This window comes from Crinia signifera, chromosome 19 (genome assembly GCF_055691185.1).
Source record: "Crinia signifera chromosome 19, ASM5569118v1, whole genome shotgun sequence".
Lineage (NCBI taxonomy): Eukaryota > Metazoa > Chordata > Amphibia > Anura > Myobatrachidae > Crinia > Crinia signifera.
Genome location: NC_139226.1, coordinates 49,336,343 through 49,363,674, shown reverse-complemented (window position 1 = coordinate 49,363,674; position 27,332 = coordinate 49,336,343). Strand labels below are relative to the sequence as shown.

Here is a 27,332-nt window from a genome sequence, read left to right as displayed (position 1 = left end):
CATATACACTTCTTTTAGGCGGCACTCTGATGTCTAAAAGACATCAGAGTGCCGCCTAAAAGAAGTGTATGTATGCCACCCCTGATGTGGAATTGAGCTGAGGAGGGCACCTGGTGCACCATACATCCATTCAAGCAAAGGAGTGCCGGCTATCTTCTCCTATATATATATATATATATATATATATATATATATATATATAACCATATAACCTCCAAAAACGCAGGCGTCACTCCGGGACTTGGTGAATCAAATGGTGAAGTTTATTGTTCTTCTAAACGGTCTACGCCGTTTCAGGCATTCGCCCTTCGTCAGGACCAGAAGAATTAACAAGTGCAACAACAAAGTGAAATATATATATATATATATATATATATATATATATATGTATGTAGACAAAATGTGAAAACCAGCCTATGAAAAATATGTCTCATCATTATTCTTCATTCAGTGAGATATTTCTTCACTTTCTTTTGTGTTTGTTCTTTGTGTTTGTTCTTTTAAACTAGATCTCTTTTGGTGCCTAAAGGGGCAAACACACACAGAGCGATTTAAGCCCTATTTCTAGGCGATCTGATCGCTTAGAAATGAAGCACGGATCGCTCAGTGTGTGCACCCTATAGCAATAGAGAGATGCGTGGTCTGGTACAGTACATCGCCATTGCCCACAGATAGACAGTGCATGCACTGTCAGTCCTGCTTACATCGCTCAGCACACATTGCAGGTGCAGCACATGGGTGCAGCGATGTTTACTGAGTGATCGGTGCTTAGGCAGCTCGCTCAGCCCAGGGGGCACCCATCACCCCCTGTGTACGGGGCTTAAAGCTTCCGTTTTAGAGAGCTTATATGGTTCCTCATACCCCATGGGTCAGATGTATGGATAAGTGTTACATGTATATTCAGAAACAGTGCGCGGTTTGTGCTGCAGTTACCGGTTCCCTGCATGTAATAATGCTGGGAAGTGATCACAATAACGCTATTAACCAGATAAGGCGCCAATTTGGTTTTGCAAGTGATGGCACTGACCAGTCTGACAACTGCAGCTATCAATTTCAACAGCTCCAGCTGTCGCAGCTGCACAAACAGTACTGTCCCTGGCTGTTGGAATACGAAGCCAGGGATTGCGCTTATAAAATATCTTTTTTTTCTTCTCTTTCAATCAGCGAGTGCTGCTGGGAAGTTTTCACCGGCACATGTGAAGCAGGGACACGCGTTCACCGAACGTTGCATGCTGGAATAATATAACTACCCTTAACAGCTTATGCCTCCTGGGGTAGGGTCCCAGTGATGATGTGCTTGATTGATTTAAAGTATTCCCAACTGATGTAGTGCAACCAGAAGTGGTCAATGCCGACCATATTCCAGCATGGTTATTGCAGTGATATGAAGGACTGGTTCACCAGTATTCAATCATAAGCATCACTAAGGGCCAAATGTATCAAGCCTCAAAAAGTGATCAAATGGAGAGTGATAAACAAGCAGCCAATCAGCTCCTGCCTGCCATCTTTTCCAACCCAGTCTGTAACATGACAGGTAGGAGCTGATTGGCTGGCTGTTTATCACTCTCCATTTGATCACTCTTTGAAGCTTAGTACATCTGGCCCAGAGTGTTATGAGCAGAAGAAATACTTTATCTGCCTGTTACTCTCCATGAACATCACTTCTTCTCAAGCCCTTCATACATCTTTGAAATGCACCTCAGACCCTAAAGTTTGGATGTTGCCCATAGTAACCAGATTTTAGCTATCATTTCTCTATTGCACCCTAGAATATGATTGATAGATCCTGATTGGTTGCTATTGGAAACACTTATCACTTTAAGAAGCTTTAGTAGATGTACCCCTGAATTTACTGTAGATAGAGAACTTTGGATAAATCCACTTACCCACTATTACACTCCTTTGAATGGCAGTGACTGGTATGTGTTATGTAAAACAAAATAATTATATATATATCTATATATATATATAGATATAGATAAATATATACTAAGGTGCTGAGAAGCACCGAAACAACCTGTCGGGTGTGATGACTGGTTGTTGGAGGATGAACGCAGTGATTATGCCTTCCTACTCAAATGCTAAGTAGACGTTTTCCTCCTGCATTTTTAACTTTTTTCTATTCCGATTTGCACTATTATGCCTAATTATTAAATAAATATTTTTTTGGATGCTGCTGGCTCTCTAATGCATTTTTATATATATATATGGATATATATATTTATTAGTAAAACTGTTCAAACAATTAATTTGGACCTCAGAAATGATAATATTAAGAGCTGATTTATGACTGAGGTGTATTCAGCAAGGGGATTTGTACGGTGGGGATGGCTTATTTTCAGCGAGGAAAAGCCACCCTCGCTGTCCAACCACCTTGCCATATTCAATGTTTGCCAGGAATCTTCGCCGATCCCCTTAAATGGCGAGGTTCACTGCAAATGCGAGTCCGCTGCATTTTGTGGCGATCCCCACCGTTTCCACCTTGTCAAAAGAAACCAGCGAGGTGGAAACGGCGAGTGAAGGGGAGGGCGTTGAATACTCTGACTGCGAGCTATAGCACTGCTCGCCATATATCTCACCGTCAGGGGAGTTGAAGACCCCTCTATAAGGATTTTAGACCATTTTATATTTTAGACCCATAATTCCTTTATTCTACACTTGAGACTATGGCGGCTGTTTCGTGAATGATATTTTGTCCTGGTCTCAATCACATTTTAGAAATGTCAGCGAAGTGTTCGCCTATCTCCGCTCCAAACCACTGCTATTGTCCATAACTCAGGATGGGCTTTATGGGATAAATACCTGCTTTATTATCACACTGTTATAAAAAATATAAATTAAACCTTGGCCATGATATGTAGTATTTCTCTGCTGTTATATTCTGCTTTCCGGAGTGGTCTTCTCTCTCCCCAACACCACTTCACCAGCACTCTGCGTTCTCTTTCTTTCTGTTCTCCCCTCACCCCCCTCTCAAGCTTTCGTCAAGTGTTTAGAATTCAACAATAGACCATGTGACTGCCTATGAGACACTCTTATTGTGAAAAGGCTCCGAGGATCCTGCCCCCCCCCCCCCCCCCTGTGCGCTTTCTCTTTCCAATTCTATGCCCTCCCAATGTAACCCTCTGTGTACCCTCATCTAAAGAGTCTCTGCCCCCTGCTCTGCATGGTTCTTTCTGCTTTACTATATAACTGTGCCCACTCTGTGTAACCCTCTGTGTGCCCTCTATTACAGGAGCTTTGTCTCCTCTGCTGGCATTGCTCAGACTGATTTACCCTATATTTGTACCCTCCATACGTAAACCTCTAAGTGCCCCTTTGTCTGGGGTCTCTGCCTGGTACTCTGGCACTGTTCTTCTGCTTTGCCTCCCCTTGCGTAACTCTATGTGCCCATTTCTACATGATCTCTGCCTTGCACTCCAGCTCTGCCCTCTCTGCTTTACCTTGTGCTACCCTCTGTGTGTCCAGTTCTACAGAATCTCAGACCCAGTTGTCCAGTACTGTCCTCTCTACTCCACCCTGTATGTGTGTGTGCCCTTCTTGCGTTACACTCTGCATGCCCCTTCTTCAGGATCTCTGTCTCAAACTCCAGCACTGTTCTCTTCTTTACCCTATGTGTGCCGCCTTGTGTAACCCTCTGTGTGCCCTCTTCTACAGGATATCTGCCCCATACACTGGCACTGTTCTCTCTACCTATGTGTTTCCTCTCTGTGTGCCCTCTTCTACAGGATCTCTGCCCCATTTGCTGGCACTGTTCTCTTTACTTTACCCTATATGTGTGCCACTTTGTGTAACTCTCCATGTGCCCTCCTCTTTGGGAAGGGATGCCCCCTGCTCTGTTCTCTCTGCCTTACCCTGTATCGGTGCCACTCCTTGGTTTAGTCACATGTGCTTCCTTTGGACTTTCTGCCCACACAGAATGTCTTTCCTTGACCAGTGGACCTAGTGATACCATCTTCTGCTCTTTTACGTATGTGATGTGACATTTCTGCCATTGCCTCTGCTAGCCCCGTCTCCCCTCCCCCATCGCTGTCTCATTGCCCTGCACCGTGTATGGCTGCCTTCCTTAGCACCAGCCTCATTATTTTCACTCCCTCTGCTCCAGTGCACTTCCCAGTAAATGTTCTGTGTCTCCGGGTGCCCCTGTTAGATTGACAGCCCCTCCCCACTCCTCTGTTGGTTTTTGCAGCCTGATCTCTCTGCACCTGTTAATCTTTAATCCTCATCATTTTTCTTCCCTTCCTCCATTTAGGGGAGAGGCTTTATACACTTCCATGAACTCCTATATACAGAGTTTCTGTCTTCTCTTCTTCCACTTTTACTATCCATCGTTCCCTTTCTTACACGTCCCCCAGATTCTTTTTTTTGGCCAAAAAGCTCACGTACACTCCCCTCCCCTCCCCCCAGTTTTCAGGGATTCCCACAGTCCTTTCAACAATAACAAAGACAATTGATGGTTCTAGTAGGAAGTCACCATGTGCTCAGAGAATCTGTCACACCTTCTCGTACTGACCGGGGCTGACGGAGGGTTTGGGGCCAAACACGTAGGTGCAAAAAATTTTGAATTATGCCCAGCACTACAAGGATTGCGTATGCTAATTGAACTCAGTAGTATCTGTGCCAGGTGATGCCAGGAAAATATAGTAATATCTGCCCCAGATTGATGTCAGAAGGAAACAGTCATAATGGTGCCATCATCCATGCCATCTGTGCCAGGAGAATACAGTACTATCTGCGCCAGGAGAATACAGTACTATCTGCGCCAGGAGAATACAGTACTATCTGCGCCAGGAGAATACAGTACTATCTGCGCCAGGAGAATACAGTACTATCTGTGCCAGGAGAATACAGTACTATCTGCGCCAGGAGAATACAGTACTATCTGCGCCAGGAGAATACAGTACTGTCTGCGCCAGGAGAATACAGTACTGTCTGTGTCAGGATTATGGCAAGAGAAAGTAGTAGTATCTGCGCCAGGAGAAAACAGCATCTACTGTATGCCAGGTTGATGCTAGGAAACAAAGATATAGAATCTGTGCCAGGTTTACACCAGAAAAAAATAGTAGTATCTGCGTCAGGTTGATGCCAGTAGAGCGCAAAAAAACAAAAACCTCACAGTGAGCCCTGTGATAATAATGCCAGCTAGCGAATTCACAGATCTCATTGTGAATGCCAGGACAAGCGTGATCCTATGTGTGTCCGATGGACACACTGATCCCCGCTGTGAGTATGCGCAGCGATGGAGGGAGGGGGGATTGCTGCCAGGGGGGACTACCGGCGGAGTTAGTAGTGGTGATGGTGCATGTGCGATTAAATTACCACATTGAAAATTGGGCTGATATTATCACTGCACATGCATATCCGAGGATGCGGATGGTGATATATTAGTGTTACAAGTCATCCATGCACAATGGAATTGAATCTACATCTGAATGGGGATACGGTCATTGGGTCTACAGCAAGTAGGTCTACATGGTTCTAGGTCGACAGGTCATTAGGTCGACAGTGTCTAGGTCCACAGTCAAAAGGTCGACATGGGGGTTTTCACTGTTTTTTGAGCTGACATGTGCCGACAGGCGGTATTTCATGCTCTATCATCCACTAGGGCGTGAAGTGGGATAATAACATAGGCCCTTATTCTGATCGGTGCGGTAATATCCGCGTGCGTTCGTGTCGCCGATGTTTTGTGTCTGCGCATGTGCAGAGGCGTCTCTGCGCATGTGCGAGCGGGGCGTACGGCCAAATCCCGCATGAAATGTGAACACTCCGAACAGGGGGTGGAGAAGGGCGTGAAGGGCTATTTGGGCTCATTACCATATGCATACGCCCCGCGTTTCATGGGCATTCCCATGCAAACGCTGGGCGTACGTATGGTAATGTGGCCATGACGCACGTGTAGGGGGCGGACATATGACATTGCCGGATGTCAGCTGCCCGCCCAGATCCCTGCTTTTGCACGGAGAAATGTCTGTGTGGTCTGAGGTTGCGGGAGCTGGTGGAGCACTCGGTCCTGCATTCGATGGTCTGCGACCATCGAATGATGGGGGAGGTTCCCTGAGATGGAGGAGGCATATTCCGTGTAAAATACACGTGCGGTCCGTTCGGCCAGCTTATTACCCCGTACGGACGGAGTTGGCGATCCGTATGGAAGACGGGGTTCCGCACGCACGGTCCTGCCCGCATATTCGGCTCCGGCCGCACCGATCAGAATAAGGGCCATAGTGTCCGAAGCATTGAGAGCAAAGCGAGCGATGCAAGGGGATGTGGTGCACTCTAAACTGTGTCCATGTCGACTGTATTTACATTAGAGTAAAAAAAACAGTGAAAACCCCTATGTCGACATTTTGACTGTCGACATAGACACTGCCAACCTAATGCTTGTGTCAACCTATTGACCTGCCAACCGACACCCATGTCAACCTAAACCCATGTCGACCTTGTCCCATGCCCACCTAGAACCACGTTGACCTTTCCCCATGTCGATCTAACCGTGTCGACCAACTTGCTGTAGACCAAACGATCCCAACCCATTTGAATGGTTGTGAAACGTGCAGTTGAAATAAAATTTGTGCCTTGAAAAATACAGACAGTAGCAGGATATTCTACACCCATAGCTACTGTACTCCCTTTCCTTCCATAATCGATTTGTAGTGATGCCATATTTTCGGCTATTTCCTACTGCAGGGGCAAGTAGCTGAGCCCACTAAGAATTAGGTCATCATTACATAGCTGTATGTACAGGTAATGCACCATGTCCTCTTCTAGGTGCATCTTCCTCTGTACTCAGCACATAATTTGCAGTTACGAGGGAGATCAGTGAAGTCTATGGACAGCTGCACTAGTTGTGGACCCGGTTAGCTGCTACTGACGTAAACTACTTTTATGTTACCGTGCACATGAGCTTATGCTTCCTGTTGTAACAGATGCAAAAGAATACGAGACAGACACGGGAAATGTGCAGACTGGAGCAGAAATTGCCAGGACTACTTTATTAAAACAGCATTGGGACATATTCCTAATAATATAGGGACCTTCACTGAAGAGGTCTAGGTGCTCTATTACAGCAGCCGCCACTCACCCCCCTCTGATAGACCCGCAATCACAAACCAGTTAATAAAACTTACCGACCTACAAGAATTTAATATCCCCGTGCTTAGATGTAATCCCAAATTCCTCCTTCAAGTTAAGCAGCTAATTCCCTTGTCCCATAGAGACGATGTTTAATATGTATTTCTATGCTGAGCTGCCAGCAACATAACAGAATAGTCCACTGATTATAATAATGTAATACTGCACACATGTATGTTACATTCAGGGGCACTTTCTGGTGTGTGGGAATGGCAGACCTCTGTAACCTCGTTCTTTTCTGCTTTGAGATGTCCCCTGTTGCTTTTACTACTCCCCTGGTTGTTCTCTGTGTAACCTTTGTAACTAATGTCCACAAATCCTGTCTGACACTGCGCTTTCTTGGGGACCCGTATGCTTGTCCTGATAAAGAAATCTATCAAGGAGCATCAAAGCACTGCCTAGGAGCCTACTATAGATCACACGTAATGAATGCCTTCTAGGTCCCGCATTGATTACAAAAAAAGTGTTGGGAGAACTATACTGGAGGCATGTCCTTTCTAGTTGATCGTAAATCTTATATTTCTGATAATAAGAGCCCATTTCCTAACTCCCAGTGTTCCTGAATCGTGCGAATGATGGTGATTATACATCAATGCTTTTTATGTATCTATCTATCTATCTGTCTGTCTGTCTGCCCGTCCTTATCGTGAGGCATGATCATTCTAACCATCTGAAAGCTGTCCGTTCTGCATTAGGCCCATGGTTGAGGACCATGCTCTGAATATGAAGCACTAGCCAGCACGATTCTGATAAAATCTAGCACAGGTTTATGTTGTGTCATCAGCAAAGTTGCATGTGCTCAAACTCATGAGGGATAAAAGTCTCCACTGCATCCTCTGGTGACACAAAAGTCCCCTGCATCTTTGTCTTGATTTGGGAGACACAAGGAAATCACAGGCAGATAAGGGGCCAGATTCTCTAAGCTTCAAAAGTGATAAAATGGAGAGTGATAAACAGCCAGCCAATCAGCTCCTGCCTGACATTTTTCAAACACAGTCTGTGACATGGCAGGTAGGAGCTGATTGGCTGGCCCAATGTCTGGACTGTATGGTGGGTAACCAAGCTTCTGGATGCATTTATGTACCATAAATTTAGGGCAGGTGCATTCTCATGATGGAGGTGAGCTCCTTGGGTGTGAGTTCTTGGACTGTGCCTGGAAATGGCTTCCAGCGCTTCTGGCAGGCATTGATTGGAGTACCAGTTCCCAATAACGGGGTGCTGCTGCACGAGTGGTGCGGTAGCTACATAACCAGTCTTTGCCACAAAAACAGCCACCATCTGCTTGACCACCCTGTGCTCATGTCAGATCTTCTGTGGTAGTGTAACTCCAACCATGGTCCACTGGGCTGACTGTAATTTGGTCTCAGGGTTGAGCTGTATAACCAGTATTCACCTCCACTGATCTCCCAAACAGAGTCTGGGCAACTGCCATCAAACCGCTTTAGCATGTGGTGGCATCAAGTCACCCGAGCCTCCTTCTGCTCTCTAGTTAAAGTAGCTGAAGCAAAAACCTAGCTCAGGCCAAGCTTTTTCATGGAGTATCACATAGATGCATCCCAATGAGATTTTTTTCTCCTATAACTGGCATCCAACTTAACTATGTCCTCGGTGACACAGGTCGTTTGCCGGATTCCTAATCATCTTCGAGGGACCATCTCAAACACAGTGGTTCGGGATGGTGCTTCCTCCCCAGAAGTGTGGTGTGCAGTGCTGCTTACATATACGGTTCTGTGCCTTGACATTTCCCAAGAATCTTACTCAAAGATTACAGTTCACAACCAGCCAGTTTTACACCTTTTCCACTTTTAAGCGAGGTCACACCTGGGATTTTGTACCCGGGTGCGACCTGGCTTGCGAAACCAGGTACTTGTGTACTAGCATGGCGCCCATCGCATCGCAGACCATAAGGCAAGCGATGGTATGCGATGGCAGCCGATGTTATACAATTTTAAATTGTATACCATCGAATTGTATGCCATTGTATCGCATATACAATGGTATGCGATTTAAAATTGTATAAGCAATGGGGGCTTACAATGTTAAATGCACCCCCACGCCACCCCCACTGTGAACGTGAACCCAAAGCGTGGAGAGCGCAGCGAGCCCGCGAGGGGCAGCGGTACGCGTCCTACGACCTTTTCATACCCCCACTATCCACGTCGGCATGGAGTTGATTTTATATAGTGTGGCGAGCCCGAAGCGTGGCGAGTGCAGCGAGCCCCGCGGAATACATGTAAAGTAATACGCGTCCCCTCGCTGCGCTCACCACGCTTCGGGCTCGGTGGCTCGCTTCACTCGCCACACTATATGAAGTCAACTCCACGCCGACGTGGATAGTGGGGGGTATGAAAAGGTCATAGGACGCGTACCGCTGCGCTCGCCACGCTTCGGGTTCACGTTCATAGTGGGGGTGCATTTAACATTGTAAGCCTCATTAGGGTGCTTATACAATTAAACATCGTATAGGGGCTTATACAATTTTAAATCGCATCGCAAAACCTTTCCCCCTGGCGCCCCGACCTGGCATCAGGAGGCAAAGCTGGCGCTGGGAGATGAGAGCATCTCCCAGAGGCGTCTTCTGTTTTAAGGGGTGTACACGGAGCAATTTGACTAGATACAACAGCGATTTTGACTAAGCAATTTGACTAAATGCATGCAGCGATTTTGACTATGGTTGGTATTCATTGCAGATCGCCTAGTGAATATCTCCCTCAGCAGTAAATAACAGTGATTTTGACTAGACAGCCAGCGATCTATTCAAAATATTCTTGCCTGGCAACTCTTTTTTACTAAGCGATTTTATAGGGAGATTTGTCTAATCTTGACCCCTTTACAGTGAACGGGACCAGGTTCACTTCACCCCATGTTACCCGTTTCCACTGCCCTGGACCTGGGAGCATCCGGGACCAACCCAGGTAACTACCCAGGTTGGAGTGACTTGCATTTCCACTAGTAAAAAACCCAGCGTATTGACCCGGTTGTTGTTCTAATCAACCTACTGTATGTGCTGCACATGCAGAAAGTTATTGGAAACCCTTCATATCTTCTGTCCTTTAGAAGTTAAAAGCTATTTAGGAGGACTATTATAAAACAAAACAAAGTAATCTTAAGGCCCGTACACACTGGAGGATTTGGAGCTGAAAGCTCAGTTTTGTTGTTTGAGCTGCTTTCAGCTCAAAAACCTCCCAGTGTGTACGGGGCAGCGATGAGCGCTGATGCTCGCTTCCACATCATCGCTGGCCACCGCCGCTCATCTGCTGCTATGGCAAGCCGTCCACCCCAGGAAAAACGCTCAGTGTGTACAGTATGTAGTGAACGGTTTTCAGTCCAGCGATTTTACCCATCATTATTATCCATACGCGCTGGGCAAAATCACTCAGTGTGTATGGACCTTTTAAAATGAAATTCGTTGCATTATGGGGATTGGTTACCTGCATACTTTTTGTTGTATACTCAGTTGTTGCTGACTATACTTATCCCTGGCCCACACTGGTAGCAGTGTAGCCCGGCTTTTCTTTATGCATTGTCTCAGAACATCCTGTATTAAAGGGCAGCCTAGTCGCAAACCCTGTGATTATCCGAGGTTTCATTCTTTAACCAGTGTCTGAAACAATAGATACAGTTTGTAATAAATGAGCATAGATCGGTAAACAGAGGCTGGAGCCAGCGAGTGTTTGCTGTGCTTGCTTGACTGTGAAGTTACAGCTCATTTATGTTCAAAGCAGGTTACAGTTTTATCTGTTTGTGCTGACAGCGGACAAAAACAATCTACAGTAACTGATCTCATAAGTTGGAGGATGTGTTATTGCAATTGTGTATCATAATTGTATTATAATGCACCACAAGGATACCGTGGCAACCAGGGGCAGCTTAAGTGTGAAGAGGGCCCATGTGCATAGGGGGAAATTGAATTGTGGGCAAACAGATCCCCCTGGCCAAATAGTGCGACACACGTTGCTCTTTGTGGAGGCGGAATCTCAGTCAGTCAATAGTGTTCTCTACACTATACAGTATATTGTAAGCTTGCAAGCAGGGCCCTCCTACCACTATGTCAGTTTGTTACTGCTGAGTTTGTTTTATCACTGTTTCCAATTGTAAAGTGCAACGGAATATGCTGTATGCTATATAAAATACTATAGAGAAATAATAGGGTAGGTATTATTTTTGAGTGAAAGGGGTGGGAGAAAGGTGCAAATCGGACTTCTGTTGCACAACTTTACATGATACAAATTATGTCACATATTTTTGCATAGGTCCTTGGAAGAGGTTTAATGAGTTAATTCACGTTAACTAAGCCTCAATTCCTCCCGCTAAGTGTACACTGCCGCCATCACCTGGGCGAGAGGCATGAATGGAAAGCAAAAATGGAGAAAACTAATTCTACTTGAATGGTTTAATTTTAAAATATTTGACCAGTGCTTCTTAAGGTCCATACACACTGGGCGACTATGCCCAGCGTGTATGGATAGCGATGATGCGTGGGGAAAGCCGCTCAGTGCATACACACTGAGCGGCTTTCCCCACTGCCCGGCACTGACGGAGGGGGCGTTGCATAGCGCAGCACTATGCAAAGCCGTCCTGAAAGCCCTCATCTGCTGGTATAACCAGCAGATGAACGGCTTTCCCGGTGATTATGCGGGAGCGCGCAGCAGCGCTCACCGCTCATCTCCCGGGCATACACACTGAGCGGCTTTCCCCCTGCCAGTCACGAACGGAGGGGGGCGTTGCATAGCGCAGCACTATGCAAAGCCGTCCTGAAAGCCCTCATCTGCTGGTATAACCAGCAGATGAACGGCTTTCCCGACGATGATGCGGGAGTGCGCAGCAGCACTCACCGCTCATCGCCGGACCATACACACTGGGCGGCTTTGAGCTAAAAGCCGCTCAAACCTGCTGTTTTGAGCGACTTTTAGCTCAAAGTCGCCCAGTGTGTACGGGCCTTTAAACTTGGTAGGAATATCCTTGCTTGAGCCCAGATGGTTAGCTCAAAATGGCATTAATGAAGTCATCTGTGCTCAAGCATGGGTAGCCCCAAAACTTGTGTGTTAGTGTTTTTTTTTTAGAGGTGTATGGTCATTAGATCGACACATATTGGGTCGACCATTGAAGGTTGACAATAGCTTAGATTGACACATGAAATATGTTGACATGGCTAAAGTCGACATGGTTGGAAGGCCGACACAAGCAGTAGGTCGACAATGGTAAAGTCGACAGTCAAAAGGTCTACATGTGTTCTTTAAATTTTTTGAGCCGACATGTGCCGACAGGCGATTTTTCATGCCCTACCATCCACTAGGTCATGGGGGCAGAATAGAATAGTGTGCCCGAACCATGGCGGCCATGGAAAGCCATGGGGGGGGGGGGAAGGGGCGCGGTACACTTTGACGTTGTCCATGTCAACATTCTGGACAAAAAATCGATATAATGCTTGTGTCAACCTTCCAACCCTGTTGGCCTTAGCCATGTCGACTATTTTATGTGTCGACCTAGTATGGGTTTACCTAATGACCACTACCCGTTTTAGAAGCACTGGATTAGCCCAAAGTGTTGCTGAAAATAGTTGAATAGATAAAACTTATCTTCCAGAAACTGTATGTTTTTTATAGGACTTGCTTGTGTATCCGTCGTGCCCTCCAGTTTCCCACAGCATCAGAAATAATAAAATAATTGGAGATTGAAATATCTAAATCGGGCAGGACCGTGAGACTGCGTTCAGTGTTTAACCTGTCATTTAAATGCCCCAGCCTGCACTGTCCATAGATGCCAGCATTGGAGACAATGTTCCGGGACAGCTCTCCAGTGTGAAGTCAGGGAAATTCTAAGCAATGCATTGGATGCAAATGTGCATTCTAGGGCGTTGGTTATGCAAATGAGTAGGTGGGGACACAAGAGTGTACTATTGAGCCGACATATGCCGACAGGTGGTTTTTCATGCCCTACCATCCACTAGGGTAGTGGTTCCCAACCACTGCACTAGGGCGTGGAGGGAAAATAAAATAGTGTGCCAAGCGTAGCGAGGCACCGTGCCAAAAGCATGGCGAGAGTAGCGAGCTACGTTTTAGTGTCCATGTCGACTGTGTTGACATTTGGAACAAAAAAATTAGAAAAACCCCATGTCGACCTTTTAACTGTCGACCTTCCCCACGTCGACCTAATGCGCGTGTCGACCTAAACCCTCGTCGACCTTCTTGCATGTCGACCTTAATGTTTGTCGACCTTTTTGCTGTCTACTCGTTGTCCCACACTCAGTGGGGGGCGGGGTCACAAAGATGCACATTGTGTTGCTGCGCTCACACATTTCCGTTTGAGGGGGTATGTATAGGTTGTAGGGGAATAATAAATAACATTTCTGTTTTACAATAATGACGAAATGACTGATTTACTTTATTTTGTTGTATTACAACTAAGTGAAAGCATGATCTAAAGGACCCCACTCTGAAATAAAAATCTTTGGGCAGTCCCAGGAAATTTTGGCCATTTGGTATATATTTCTTAAAGAAGCAATCTTGGTTCCAATTATCATCTGCTAAGCAGGGGCCCTATCCCTATTACCCCTTTTGTAGCTAATATGATGATACATTTACTGGTGGATAGTAGACAAATCAGGCCTCCGTTTTGGTAGTATATAGCCTGGCCTCCAAGCTACTGGCTCTTATGGGGTGCCCCAAGATTCTTGTAGCGGTATCTCGGGTGGGTAGTCCAAGACCAAATCAAATTATTTATGGTTAAAGTGATAGGTAAAGTAAAATCAATGCTAACACATGTGGCAACCATAAACACAACTGTGCAGCACCTAAGATGTGACACGTAGGCATCATTTACTTTGATTGATGTTTTTCCAAATGTATCAATTAAAAACGTTTTCCATATGTTTGTTGTTTGTCCGGAGTGCCACTGTTATTCCTGCATCGGGAAGTTGTAGAGATAAATAAAATACCAGTTTTCAATCACACCTTGAAAAATGACAGTAAGGAGTCGGTTGATTGGTATCTTTCTCTCTCCATTTTATCACTCTCCAAGCTTTGAGATATATGACCCTTTGAAAGGATTTGGTGTGTTAGGTAGAGATGGGTCGTTCGCGAACGAAGCAGATCTTTTTGGACTGATCCCATAAAAGAGTGAGTGAGCCGCCGATCCCAAAAAGGTGATCCGTCGATCCCAAAAAGGTGATCCGTCATTCTTTTACTTTCAGTTTCGTTTTTCATTACAATGCATTTGCCTGATCTCAGCACTGCCACCTGTGGCAGCTGAGATGTACTAACTCTGGAGACTGAGTACAGTGCTGCTACTGCAAGTGAAAGAAAGAATAACAAGGCTGCTGCTGCTAGGGATGGCCATCGGTGCAGACACCATTCTGCACCCAGCCATCGATCAGTGTTTTTACTCGGTCATGTATGTTCTTATTTGTTCAGCTCACTGTTTTAAAAGAAAATAACGGTTTAAAAAATTGGCAATAAATAATTGTAAAACAAATTATGCTTCGTTATTATCAAATTACCCCTTTTTTCAAAGTGAGTCGTTGATTTGTCTCAAAGATCCGGGTCTTTTAACGGATTGAGCGCTCTTTCCCAGCTCTTCTTAGTGACCCGTTTTGCCCATCGATAGTTTTAGGTGCATTTGTCTTGAATTTCAGTGACCAAAACAGCTAAAGTATCACGTGAATCTGGAGTCTATGGCAGGTATTCAATGCCGGTGCGAGCGGCCGGCGAGGGGGTTAAACTGCGAGGATCACAGAAAACCAGTGATCCTCGCAGTTTAACCCCCGCGCCGGCCGCTCGCACTATGCAACGTTCCGGGGGAATCCTCGCCGTCACAGAACTGCGAGGATTCCCCTAAACTGCGAGAGCCGAGGCTAGTGCAGCAAACTCGCTGTAATTAGCCTCGATTCTCGCAGTTTTTGGAGGGACATTCGCAAATTCCCCCTCGTTTAAAAAACGGAGCGTGGGAGAATTTGCGTATGAGGGGGGTCAGTTGAATACTGACAGGGTGAGCAGTGACTGCAAGCAAAAAGTCCTGCTCGCAGTCACCGCTCGCCCACGGCATTGAATATATGCCTATGGGGCAGGCAATGGAAAATAATCAGCAAAGAGAGACTGTGTGGGTGGAAGCCAGTATGCCACCATCACGATGTTCGCTAACACAAAGTGCAAGGCAAATACAGTACTTAATACCCTGGGGATTCTTTCTGATAGGACTAGAGTGGTCAGGTGCATGCAGCAGGACATGATTACTTGGCTGCAACCAAATAAGTTCAAGCATCACCATGTACAGGCTGTCTCTGTGTCATAGCTCTTTTGTTAGTTTACTCATTACAATGATTACAGATTGTGACATAAGGGGGAAAAGAACCAGCGGTGTTCTGTTCTATAGGTTTATAACAATTTAGTAGGCTATTCTAGGAATAAGTACAGCATACAGTAGGCAGGAGTACTGGGGCTCCCAAACTTCTGTGAATATGTCTCATTATGCTCAGCAAGGCATCCGGTGCCCGTCACATCCACAATGTAAGTGCAGAAAGAGAAGTCAAATCAGGTTGAGAAGTTGAATTAAGTAGAACAGAAAATGCATGAATAAGTGTTTATGTTATTCATCCTTGTGGTTTTCAAGGCTTTGTGACTTTCACTTGTGTTTGTATATAAGTTGCTGGATCTTGTCAGAGATGAAGGTCTTTGACATAGCATATATATATATCCGACATCCTGTTCTGTTGCATGACAAGCTATTAATTGGCAGTTGTTTCATTTACATTCTTTCTGTTTTATAATACTATGATAAAGCTTGGGATTTTTGCTATATATTTAAATGATGGCAGTGTTACAAGCTGCTTTTACATTTCAATCCACTTTTACCTCTTTCTCTGGCTGCAATATTCACTTTATATCTATGTACAGTCAAAGCTGCCTACCCTCCTGCATTCTGCAGGAGACTCTCTGAAATAGAAGCAATCTCCCTCTCTCCCTCATTAGTCTAGCAATCTCCCTCATTTCACCTAGCCCACATTACACTGTTACATTTTTTGGGAAAAAAGGAATGAAAGATAGATACATTTACACTGAATCGTCAGCACCATTTCCTAGCACTTTACCAAGTATAGTCTCTTACTATCTCTTACTAACTGCTCTGGGGCTCATCTACATTTGGATATAAGTCATTTTAAATGATTCTTCTCTGATGTAGCAGTACGCACCCACGCTTCTAGGTGCCACGTTCACAATCTCTTTTCACAATCTCTCATATATGGAACTAGATGCGCCCTTTTGGGTGGAGAATGGGGTGCTGTGCAAAATTCAACTACCAACTATAATCTCCCTGAAAATAGTTTTCAAAAGTAGGCAAGTATGTGTACAGTATATTATAGAAAGGACATGAATGAGACACTTAAATAATCAAAATGTTTTATGAATAACCCTGTTACCCTGCAGAAAGTTGTGTGAAACGCTGAAACATTGATTTGCTTATGTTGTTCTTTACTAATACTATATATCTGCTCAGGGTTGCCTACCCTCCCGGAATAGCAGTGAGGCTCCCAGAAATCGGGTCCGCCTCCCGGCCCCCGGGAAGACAGACATGCCTCCCGGATTCCCCAGCCTCCCGCAATTCCCACTTGGCGGGGGGTCTGCTGGGACCTGATGATGCGAAGCGCTTCATTGTGGCCCTGCTTTGCAATGCCCCCAAATACAGCACAGAGTTTCAGCCACGCCCCCTTCGATGCATGTACGCCAGCTCCGCCCCCTTCTTCGGCTACCTGGGTGCCCTCACCCGGAGGCGGCAGCAGGAAAGTAGGCAACCCTTTTCTGCTATGTGCAGTTTACAGTTTTGGCTTCTGGGACTGATTCAGAGGAGAATGCTGTCCCGATTTGACACATGTGGGTGATGTTTTGAGGACTGTGAATACCTGGGAGACCATGCAGAGTCACTGTCCTCAGCAACTGATACGTTATACATTCTGTGTAAATTTAAGGTTACTCTGTTGGCCAGCACGATGTTCACGATGGTGATCCGATGCTGCATCTTCTGAGGCATGCAGTGGATCGGAGATTAATAGTTGGCTCCCATCAAAATTAACCCTAGAATGTCTGTGTGTGCGTGTACATGTGGTAGGGAATATAGATTGTAAGCTCCACTGGGGCAGGGACTGATGTGAGTGTTCAGCTATAGGGCAATTTCACACTGTCCGTTTTTCTCCGGACGGCAAAAAGCCAGACAAAGTTTGTCTGGTTTTTAGCCGGATTCACATGCGGATTCACATGCTCCGGTTTGCAGATCCTGTATCCCTGCCCCTCTCATCACATGGGGGCGGGTCAAAACAGTCTGACTGGCATGTCCAGTCTGACGTGCTGTATGCCCGCCCCTCTTGTCACATGGGGGCGGGCTTCATTATCCAGCAGTTACCGTGGTGTGTGAAGGCGCCCATTGCCTTCCACACCACACTAAACGGCCAGGAAGGGACGGCACGACAGCCGGACACTGCAGTGGTAAGATCCGGCTGCTACCCGGCGGCCGCGCCGTGACCGTCCCGTGTGAATGGACACAGAGCTGTCCATTACACACTGCAGGGACGGCACGGCCGGACAGTGTCAAATTGCCCATACTCTGTAAAGTGCTGCGGAATGTGTGTGTGTGTGCTATATAAGAAACTGATAATAAATAATAATAAATAAATATATAATATGACTATGATATATGTAAGGGCACAGCATTAGTCATTGTGGTCACTTGGGTTAGTTATCCGCAGAAACCTATTGACCTCACGTCCTCCCATGTATCTTCCCTATTTCACATTCATTTCCTGATTTACACCCTTAAATCACGTGCAGCGTCTCTACACACGCACTCAGACTGCTCGCCTCCAATTCCCATCTCATTCTCACACTGCTAGTGAAGGGTATGAGTCATTGGGTTGACCCAATTTAGGTCAACAAGCATTGGGTCGACCACTGAAGGCCGACCGGCCTTCGGTTGACACCAAAAATAGGTCGACATGGGTAAGGTCGACACAATCAGTAGGTTGACAATGGGAAGGTTGACAGTCAAAAGGTGGACATGGGTTTTTCACATTTGTTTTGTTCCGAATGTTGACACAGTACACATGGGCGCCGCCTAGAAATTTTAAACCTTCACCAAAAGACAGGATCTGCAATTTGGTCACTGGCATATACACAGTCTGGCACAGGGTCACCCTTCAGGGTCTGAAAGCTTTGCATTGTTGCCTGCAATTCTCCCTACTCTCATAGTATTCGGGGTTATTCAATACAGATCCTGTCCAATAGGACTATAGCTACAGTATCTGTGGATCCACGCATGATTCATTCATACCGAATAATTATTACATTGCAAATGGGTAGTCACCAATACATTGCACTGTCAACCCTGAGAAATGCTGCCGAGAAAAGCTGACAGCTGACGCAAAGGGCCAGATGTACTAAGCTTCAAAAGTGATAAAATGGAGAGTGATAACCAGCCAGCCAATCAGCTCCTGCCTGACATTTTTCAAACACAGTCTGTGATATGGCAGGTAGGAGCTGATTGGCTGGTTGTTTATCACTCTCCATTTTATCACTATTGAAGCTTAGTGCATCACGCCCATAGTGTGACAGAGATAGATTGATCCGCACTAATATCAATTACTAGAATTTGATATTCTTTTATTTCAGTAATGATCCCCTCTTAATTGTGTATTGGGGACAGTGCTCCCTGTCTCTAGTTGTATGTCAATAAAGAAAAAAAAGAGAAAAGAAAGAGACTTGGTCGGTGCACTCTAGGATTCTTTGATAAGGCTCCACTAATTGGTTTTATTCTCTTGGTAATTAAAAATTAACTGACACAAAGTGACCTTGTATTAATAACTGTAAGTATTCTATATTTCCAATCCACCGAACCTGTCACTGTTACACCCTCACTTTGTATTGAATCGAGCCTCTTTTCTAGAGATCCTTAAGGTGCGTACACACAGGGGCGATTTTGTGCAAAATCGCGGGAAATATGGTTGCTGAGCGACCATATTGCTCGCAATGGGAGTGTGCACCGGCGATATATTAGGGGGAGGGGGCCTTGTCCCCGCTGCTGGTCTCTGGTTGCTGATGTAAAGGAAAAACTGAGCAATCTATTGCTCAGCCATATATTGCTCAGCAATATATGGCTGAGCAATATATCTCCCCCGCGTGTACACAGCATTAGATGGAGATGTACTAAGCTTTAAGGCTCTCATACATCAGCGTCTGTGTTTCCCTGATCTCCAGAGATTGATTATCCATTAAGTAATTGGGAAAATTCAAATGTTTAAAAAAAAAAAAAAAAAGACAAATTTGCAGATCATGACCGATTTGGACAGGATTTGTAATCAGGATTTTTAATATGCAACATGTCGCTGATGTGGAGGGTCTTTAGACAGAGATAACATGATGAGCGATAATGGGTACAGTGTGTGTGGTGCAAAGCGGGTCCCAGTGCAAGAAAAATGGCAGTTAAGAGCTGATTAGTACTTTATCTACCTCTAGACTGTAAGCTTCTTGGAGCAGGGCCCTCTCCCCTCCTGTTCTCACAGCCCCAGCATTTTAATTAAAATAAGCTCTCTTATTCATCTACCATCTATAGCGGCATCTTTTGTGTTCATTCATTTCTACCACTGACAACTTTCCCCTGGTAACATGCAGGCTCCTCCTCTGCTTCCCTACATCTCAGGTGTATTGTGTACTAAGTACTGCTCTTACCTGTGCTCATCTCTACCACTGACACCTGCCCCTGGTAACATGCAGACTGCTCCTCTGTCTCCCTACATCCCAGGTGTATTGTGTACTAAGCATTGTGCTGCTGTTACCTGTGCTCATCTGTACCACTGACACCTGCCCCTGGTAACATGCAGACTGCTCCTCTGTCTCCCTACATCCCAGGTGTATTGTGTACTAAGCATTATGCTGCTGTTACCTGTGCTCACCTCTACCACTGACACCTGCCCCTGGTAACATGCAGACTGCTCCTCTGCTTCCCTACATCCCAGCTGTACTGTGTACTGAGCATTGTGCTGCTGTTACCTGTGCTCATCTCTACCACTGACACCTGCCCCATGTAACATGCAGACTGCTCCTCTGCTTCCCTACATCCCAGCTGTATTGCGTTCTAAGCATTGTGCTGCTGTTACCTGTGCTCATCTCTACCACTGACACCTGCCCCTGGTAACATGCAGACTGCTCCTCTGCTTCCCTACATCCCAGCTGTATTGTGTACTAAGCATTGTGCTGCTGTTACCTGTGCTCATCTGTACCACTGACACCTGCCCCTGGTAACATGCAGACTGCTCCTCTGTCTCCCTACATCCCAGGTGTATTGTGTACTAAGCATTATGCTGCTGTTACCTGTGCTCACCTCTACCACTGACACCTGCCCCTGGTAACATGCAGACTGCTCCTCTGCTTCCCTACATCCCAGCTGTACTGTGTACTGAGCATTGTGCTGCTGTTACCTGTGCTCATCTCTACCACTGACACCTGCCCCATGTAACATGCAGACTGCTCCTCTGCTTCCCTACATCCCAGCTGTATTGCGTTCTAAGCATTGTGCTGCTGTTACCTGTGCTCATCTCTACCACTGACACCTGCCCCTGGTAACATGCAGACTGCTTCTCTGCTTCCCTACATCCCAGGTGTATTGTGTACTAAGCATTGTACTGCTGTTACCTTTGCTCATCTCTACCACTGACACCTGCCCCAGGTAACATGCAGACTGCTCCTCTGCTTCACTACATCCCAGCTGTATTGTGTACTAAGCATTGTGCTGCTGTTACCTGTGCTCATCTATACCACTGACACCTGCCCCTGGTAACATGCAGACTGCTCCTCTGCTTCACTACATCCCAGCTGTATTGTGTACTAAGCATTATGCTGCTGTTACCTGTGCTCATCTCTACCACTGACACCTGCCCCATGTAACATGCAGACTGCTCCTCTGCTTCCCTTCATCCCAGTTGTATTGTGTACTACGCATTATGCTGCTGTTACCTGTGCTCATCTCTACCACTGACACCTGCCCCATGTAACATGCAGACTGCTCCTCTGCTTCCCTACATCCCAGCTGTATTGTGTTCTAAGACTTGTGCTGCTGTTACCTGTGCTCATCTCTACCACTGACACCTGCCCCTGGTAACATGCAGACTGCTCCTCTGCCTCCCTACATCCCGGCTGTATTGTGTTCTAAGCCTTACTATACATCTATGTAATGTGTAGACAGCATAAGTCATCTTCTGTGTCTCATACACACAACGCTACATCTCTTTTTACATAGCTCATTCTGGGGGTATTCGATCCCGGGTCACGACTGTCTGTACGTCCCAACAGCCATGACCCTGGCCCATATTTTGCTCAACTGCAAATTGCCAGGCAGGATTCAATGTACCACCTGCCGGTTGGCAAAAAGGAGGCGCTTCTGCGTAAATGGCCGTGGATTGGCGAGATCGCGACAATTCACAGCTGTTCTCTGCAAAATGGTCCCGACACCTTTTAAAGTCGAGCCCGTTCTGTCCATCTGCTTCTTCAGCGCTGTCGGGAAAGACAACATTGATTAGGCGCCCGCCGCTGTTTCCCCCGTCGGAAATAGCGGTGGGGATTGAATACCCCCCTCTGTCTTTAATAAGTCTGTTGTTGATTTATGACAGATGAAAACTACTTTACACACAGCTCTTGTGAAAGTCCATTATTTACGGAAATCGACTTTTCAAAAAAGTCAAGCTAATTGGTTGGTCTCTTAGGGCTAAGCAATCATTAGTCTCCGAATGTTCACTGTTTACGTTGCATAAGAATAACGATCTCTGCATTTATTTTCCCTGCATTAGGTATATGGTATTACAAATAATGTTAGATGGGATCAGAGCTCTTACAGTACATTATTGAAATATTTACTGTATGTCATAATTCCGTTTCCATAAAACACAGTCCTTTTATGTGGTAATTTGACATTGTTGCTGTTTATTTCTGCGCATCCGTCTTCTGGTGTAAATTTCTTATGTGTCTCCGACTTGTCCGCTTTAGACATTTTGATACCTTTGTCAACTTTGTCTCTAACGCTCACTTTTTTGCTGTCAGTCTCTTGATGGTGGTCTTGTCTCTGTCTTGCAGGCTGTCTCTGTGCGGTCACAGTTTCCGTCCCCTCAAAAGTCGAAGTTGAATCTGGCCATGAGGCAGTCTTCAGGTGTACACCGGAGCTCAGCGGCTCTCCGAAGTACAGCGTGGAGTGGTCCTTTGTGAGTATGGCGCGAGAACATAATAACTGGATAAAATAATATTCACATTGAATTTGATGTGAAAATATGAGCTAGTATTCCGAAAACGATCAGATGGAAAAATCTGTGTGTCTGAAGAAATATAAAGTATCAGCCAGTCAGCCCCTCACTGCCATGTTAAAGGTTGAAAAGTGACAGTTGGGATCTGCACGACTCATACTTTTGCAATTCAGACCTGATTGCATGGTCGTAAAATCGCAGCGGCCAGAGTTTAGGTGGATGCCGCACCGATAGAGTGAAATCCCGCCTTACAAATTAATGTGATCCTTGTGCGAATGGAAAAAAATTAAGTTTCCCCTAGTGTTTTCCCAGAAACGCGTCAGCCTTTTCCTAGGCACACATGCGCTTTCAACTACACGGATGGTTTCCACCCCCAGATGCTTATTTCCTGTCAATCACCTTGCGAATGGCGCGTGCGTATAGAAACAGTAGCAGAATTCCATCGGAGCATGGCCTCGCGCACGCGTACTGCAACCATATGCATGTGCAGTTGATCAATAATCAGTCGCTGTGCGCATTTGCAGCCTTGCGATCAGTTCTGAATTAGCCACTTAAGGAGACTGCTCCAGTTTTCCCAACTGTCCAGCAGGAAGTCTTAGGTGGGGACAGACCAATCACCATCATAATAAAAGCATTGATGTTTTTAAACATTGAAATATCCTATCCACACCAAAACCATTGGAACATTAGAGCCAAACCATCGATTTGTTCCGTTGTTCCGTCATTCAAATCCTTGCATTTTGAAGAGTTTTCACTATAGCTTGTTAGATAGATGAACATTACAGCAACTTTTTAAATCATGTAAATAATCTGTGAGTCAGTTGAATGATTTGTGCTTGTGTGACTCTAATGGGGCCACACAGACGTAGCGATCTCATGCCATTTTCTGAGCGATAATACTTCATTTAAATAGATCACTCAGAAAATGGCCCTACATGTGTGTGTAGGCGGGGCCATAGCGATAGCGATGCGTGGCCCCTCGCATCGCTATTGCCCGGAGGTGTTTAACCAGCCTGCTTTATAATTCTAGTGAAATTGCTCAGAAGAGACTGCCCATCGCACGTGTTATTTTTTTGTAGCAGATGATGGGCGATGAGCGACCAACCCATTGCTTAAATTTCCATCCTCTTTTTTTTATTTCTTGAAATAACCCATGCTAAATCGCTCAACACAATCGTTGGTGCACATCACTGACACTTTCTGAGCTATAGTCTGGGAAGCTCACGGGGAATCGCCCTGCTAAATCGCACATCGCTGGTGCATATCGCTACGTGTGTAGGGCCAATAAAGCCGTGTACACACGCAGGGCAGCCGAGAAGGGGGGGGGACAGGGACTAATAACCCAGGCCCAGGCTTGCTGGGGGGGCCCAGGAGGGGGCCTGGTCCGACCCCCACCCCCTTCCCTCCCGGCATCAGCAGCAGCACACATACAGTATGTCTCACTGACAGCGTGAGAACATGCTGAACTTTCTGTCAGCACAGCACATGTTGTAGGTGTGTGCTGCTGCTGCTGCTGAGTTTAGAGTTTTCTTTCACCCCCTCTAAACATTTTGGGGGCATGGCCTAAGCACAGGAGGTGGCCACACCTCCCACACTTAGACCACGCCCCCAACATTTTACCGGGGCCCGCCATTCCTCTCGGCTGCCCTGTACATACGGGACTCAGGATTTCGGCTGAGCCTCGTGTGTATCAAGATGTACTTAAGCCGCCAGAGACAGGGAACTACATCCTGCCAGCCCCGGGAGCCGCAGCCAAATACACATTGTAGCAAGAATATTCCCACCTGCACTGACTATGTGGCCGGGCACTAGCGATGCTATAGTGTCCATACACTTTTCTACCTGATTTTATTTACAGGGTCTTTAGCTGTAGTCTATTGTCTTTTGGTGACCTATACCTGGTTGTGACCCTTGCAGACGGACCGGGAAGGCAGACAAAGTCGGATAGCAACCTATAGCAATGGGCGCGCTACCGTAGACCCGGGCACAGACTTCAGCAGCCGAGTGGAAGTAAAGAATGATAACAGCCTTGTGATAAGAGATGTCCGCGTCAAAGATGAGAACACATTCCAGTGTCGAGTGAATGCAGGGAGCGAGGGGAGCGGAGAGGGGAGCTCTGAGCTGAGGGTGTACGGTGAGCATGGGCATTAACACTTGTAAATAATTCATATTTATTGTTTGTTAAACTGTTTAAGTCATCTCGCTATCTCTCGCACACTTAAGGATTCTCATTTAGCATTAGGAGGTAGCATTAATTGTACTGTAATGTACCCAGCTGACGCCACTGTATACATTAATAATGCAAATAAATTATTATTTTAAGAGAAATTTCCAAAAATTGTATTTGTTTATGTTTAGCTGCTAATTCTAATCCTACCACCTTCCCTAAACTAGCCAACTAGTAGATCCTTGGGATCCCATGCCAGGGGAGTACCAGGAGGATACTGGATGGAACTTACACACAGAGCGTTTTTCGCCCATTTAGCAAATTTCCCCAGGGTGGGCGACTTTCCATAGTAGGTGAGCGGCCGGGCCAGCGATGATGCAGGAGCGCGCATCTGTGCTCACCGCTTATCGATGTCCCGTACACACTGGGCGGCTTTCAGCTCAAAGTCGCCCCGTGTGTGTGTGTATGGGCCTTAAGAACTTCTGGCCTCTGGGAGAGGAACCGGTGACGCAAAAAGTATTTGTATCAGTATATAAAGGATGGAAGTTCAAAGAGTAGCAAAGAAGTGGAACACATCAACATAATAATAATAATATCAGCAGAAGAGCCAAAGACCATTTAAAAAGCAACATGTTTTAAAAAGGCAGAAAATACCAAGGGTCTGATTTTGAGTGAGACGCAGTAGGTCCATCCTTCTGTCTTTTGGCAGTTTTGCATTTGCGATTTTACGCTAATGCCGCTGTAAGGCCACCCCCAGTGTCATGTGTCCATAGGTGCACAGTGAGAAGCTCACTGTCAGCATCTTCAGATGATGAAATAGCACATCGGTCACACCATCAAAACTTTTACATTGCAGATTCTCCATGAATGTATGGCCTACTAGCTACCACTGTGGCAGGCCCGTGACACTCCCATTGCACGCCCATAAGACGCACCATCCTCGTGTATCAGATGAGCCACGCCTCCTGGTCACTGCCCAGGAATGCACAGTACATATTTAATACATTGTAGAAGCCGTGTGTCTCATTCAGTACTCTGACTATGCTCACACCACTGGCCGCCTGCACCATCCGGCTTCTTCGCAGCTTTGACAATGCATGCACTGTTGAGGAACATTGTTCCTTTGCGTGAATGTCTGCATTGTGTCCTAATAGGACCCTGAGTTGTAACCCATCCACTTGTAATATGCTGTTTTCTTTTATTACTACTTTTCTCTCTTCTCAGTGTCTCCGTCGGCTCCAGAGCTTACTGTAAACACCCAAGTGTTATCCGTCACAGATTCTGATGCCTCAGAGGTAACTGGATGTATTTTATATCTTTCTTAAGATTTTTCTTGTTGATTCTTTTCCTTCTTTTCATCTCCCTACTCGTTTAGGAAGGTATAATCTGAATGCTACAGGTGGAGCAGACTTCAGGCCTATTGCAGATTTAAATTAACACGGCTCGTCACTTAGGGGCCAATTCAGTATCACTCGCATTGATCCAAATTCGGCCCACTGGTCAGGGTTTGTGCATGTGCAAATTCTGACAATGAACGGCCGTAGCGAGTTGCACAGTAGCCGGGGCCGCTCACAATGGGGAGGCAGGGACGGGGATGGTGACGGCGCTGGACCAGGGGAACGCCCAGAGTTTTATGGGCAACCCCATGAAATTGGGCGTTCCCCTGGGTACGTGGGCATCTGATGCCTGCGGGGGGCGGCTGGCTGATGTCAGCCGCCCACCCTCTCTTCGCCCCGGCTCTCACAAATAAAAGTCAGTTGAGACTGACTTTTATCTGCGAAGGCAGGAGAAACCATTCCATGGTCGGTGACCACGGAATGATTTGTCCTGCTAGCGCAGGGCTGGGCAATTGCGGCCCTCCAGATGTTGAGAAACTACACATCCCAGCATGCCTTGCATCAGTTTCAGCATGGCCACACAGCAAAACTAATGCAAAGCATCCTGGGATGTGTAGTTCCTCAACATCTGGAGGGCCGCAATTGCCCAGCCCTGTGCTAGCGGCTCCTTCAAGGGAATGTGTATTCGGCCTGGCGGCATCTTAGGCACTCAGTAAGCTGTGATGTTCGCACCAAGCCAACCGGAAAGGGGGCCTTAGTTCCAAATGGAGAGATTGCTCTCACGAGTTTCCAAGAATTGAATAGCATGTAACAGATATGTAACTGTGATCTGTGCACTAAAAAACTGAATATATGCAAAAATCTCTACTCCAGCTGTCACCAAAGGTTACCTAGAGAACTTGGCTTTAAATGGGGTGTTATGCTTGTTTGTTTATATATATATATATCAGTTGGAACCCCTGCAAATAACCCATGTCCCTACGTTTATCTGCTGACTGTACTCTCCTTCTTTCACAAGGTTGGTACCTGCATTAGCCGAAATTCATATCCAGCGCCAACCATAGAGTGGTACAGAAACCAAGTTCCTCTGAATGCTGGGACTGAGCAAGGAACAGGTACAGTATGTCTAATGCTGGCCAAACACCAGAGCGATATCGTGTATGAATGCACAATTTTGACAGGTCGTGCGATGGACAGTGTGGGTTTTTGTTTTAGTACAATTACGATCCGATGCGCGGACCCGCGGGTCGTAAGATGGATCTTATGTGCTGCACACGTGATCTGAAGATGCCACTAATGACTGGCAGTTGCAGATCTTCCTATAACTCTTATGTGAAATTACACACATAAGATCTATCGTGTGTCTGGGAAGCTGCCGAGGAGTTCAAGGGAAATCTGGATCGGAAGCTGGTCATCCTGATGTATGGACGGC

The 27,332-nt window shown here is 46.1% G+C and overlaps 1 protein-coding gene across 1 annotated transcript in view; it reads left to right on the top strand.

Moving 5' to 3' along the window:
- The window catches only part of BCAM (basal cell adhesion molecule (Lutheran blood group)), a 64,270-nt gene that overhangs the window by 6,552 nt on the left and 30,386 nt on the right, over positions 1-27,332 (top strand). The window contains exons 2-5 of the mRNA XM_083162566.1: positions 22,233-22,357; positions 24,314-24,530; positions 25,788-25,858; positions 26,919-27,015. Coding sequence (XP_083018692.1) covers positions 22,233-22,357; positions 24,314-24,530; positions 25,788-25,858; positions 26,919-27,015 — 510 coding nt within the window. The remainder of the gene's footprint in view (positions 1-22,232; positions 22,358-24,313; positions 24,531-25,787; positions 25,859-26,918; positions 27,016-27,332) is intronic.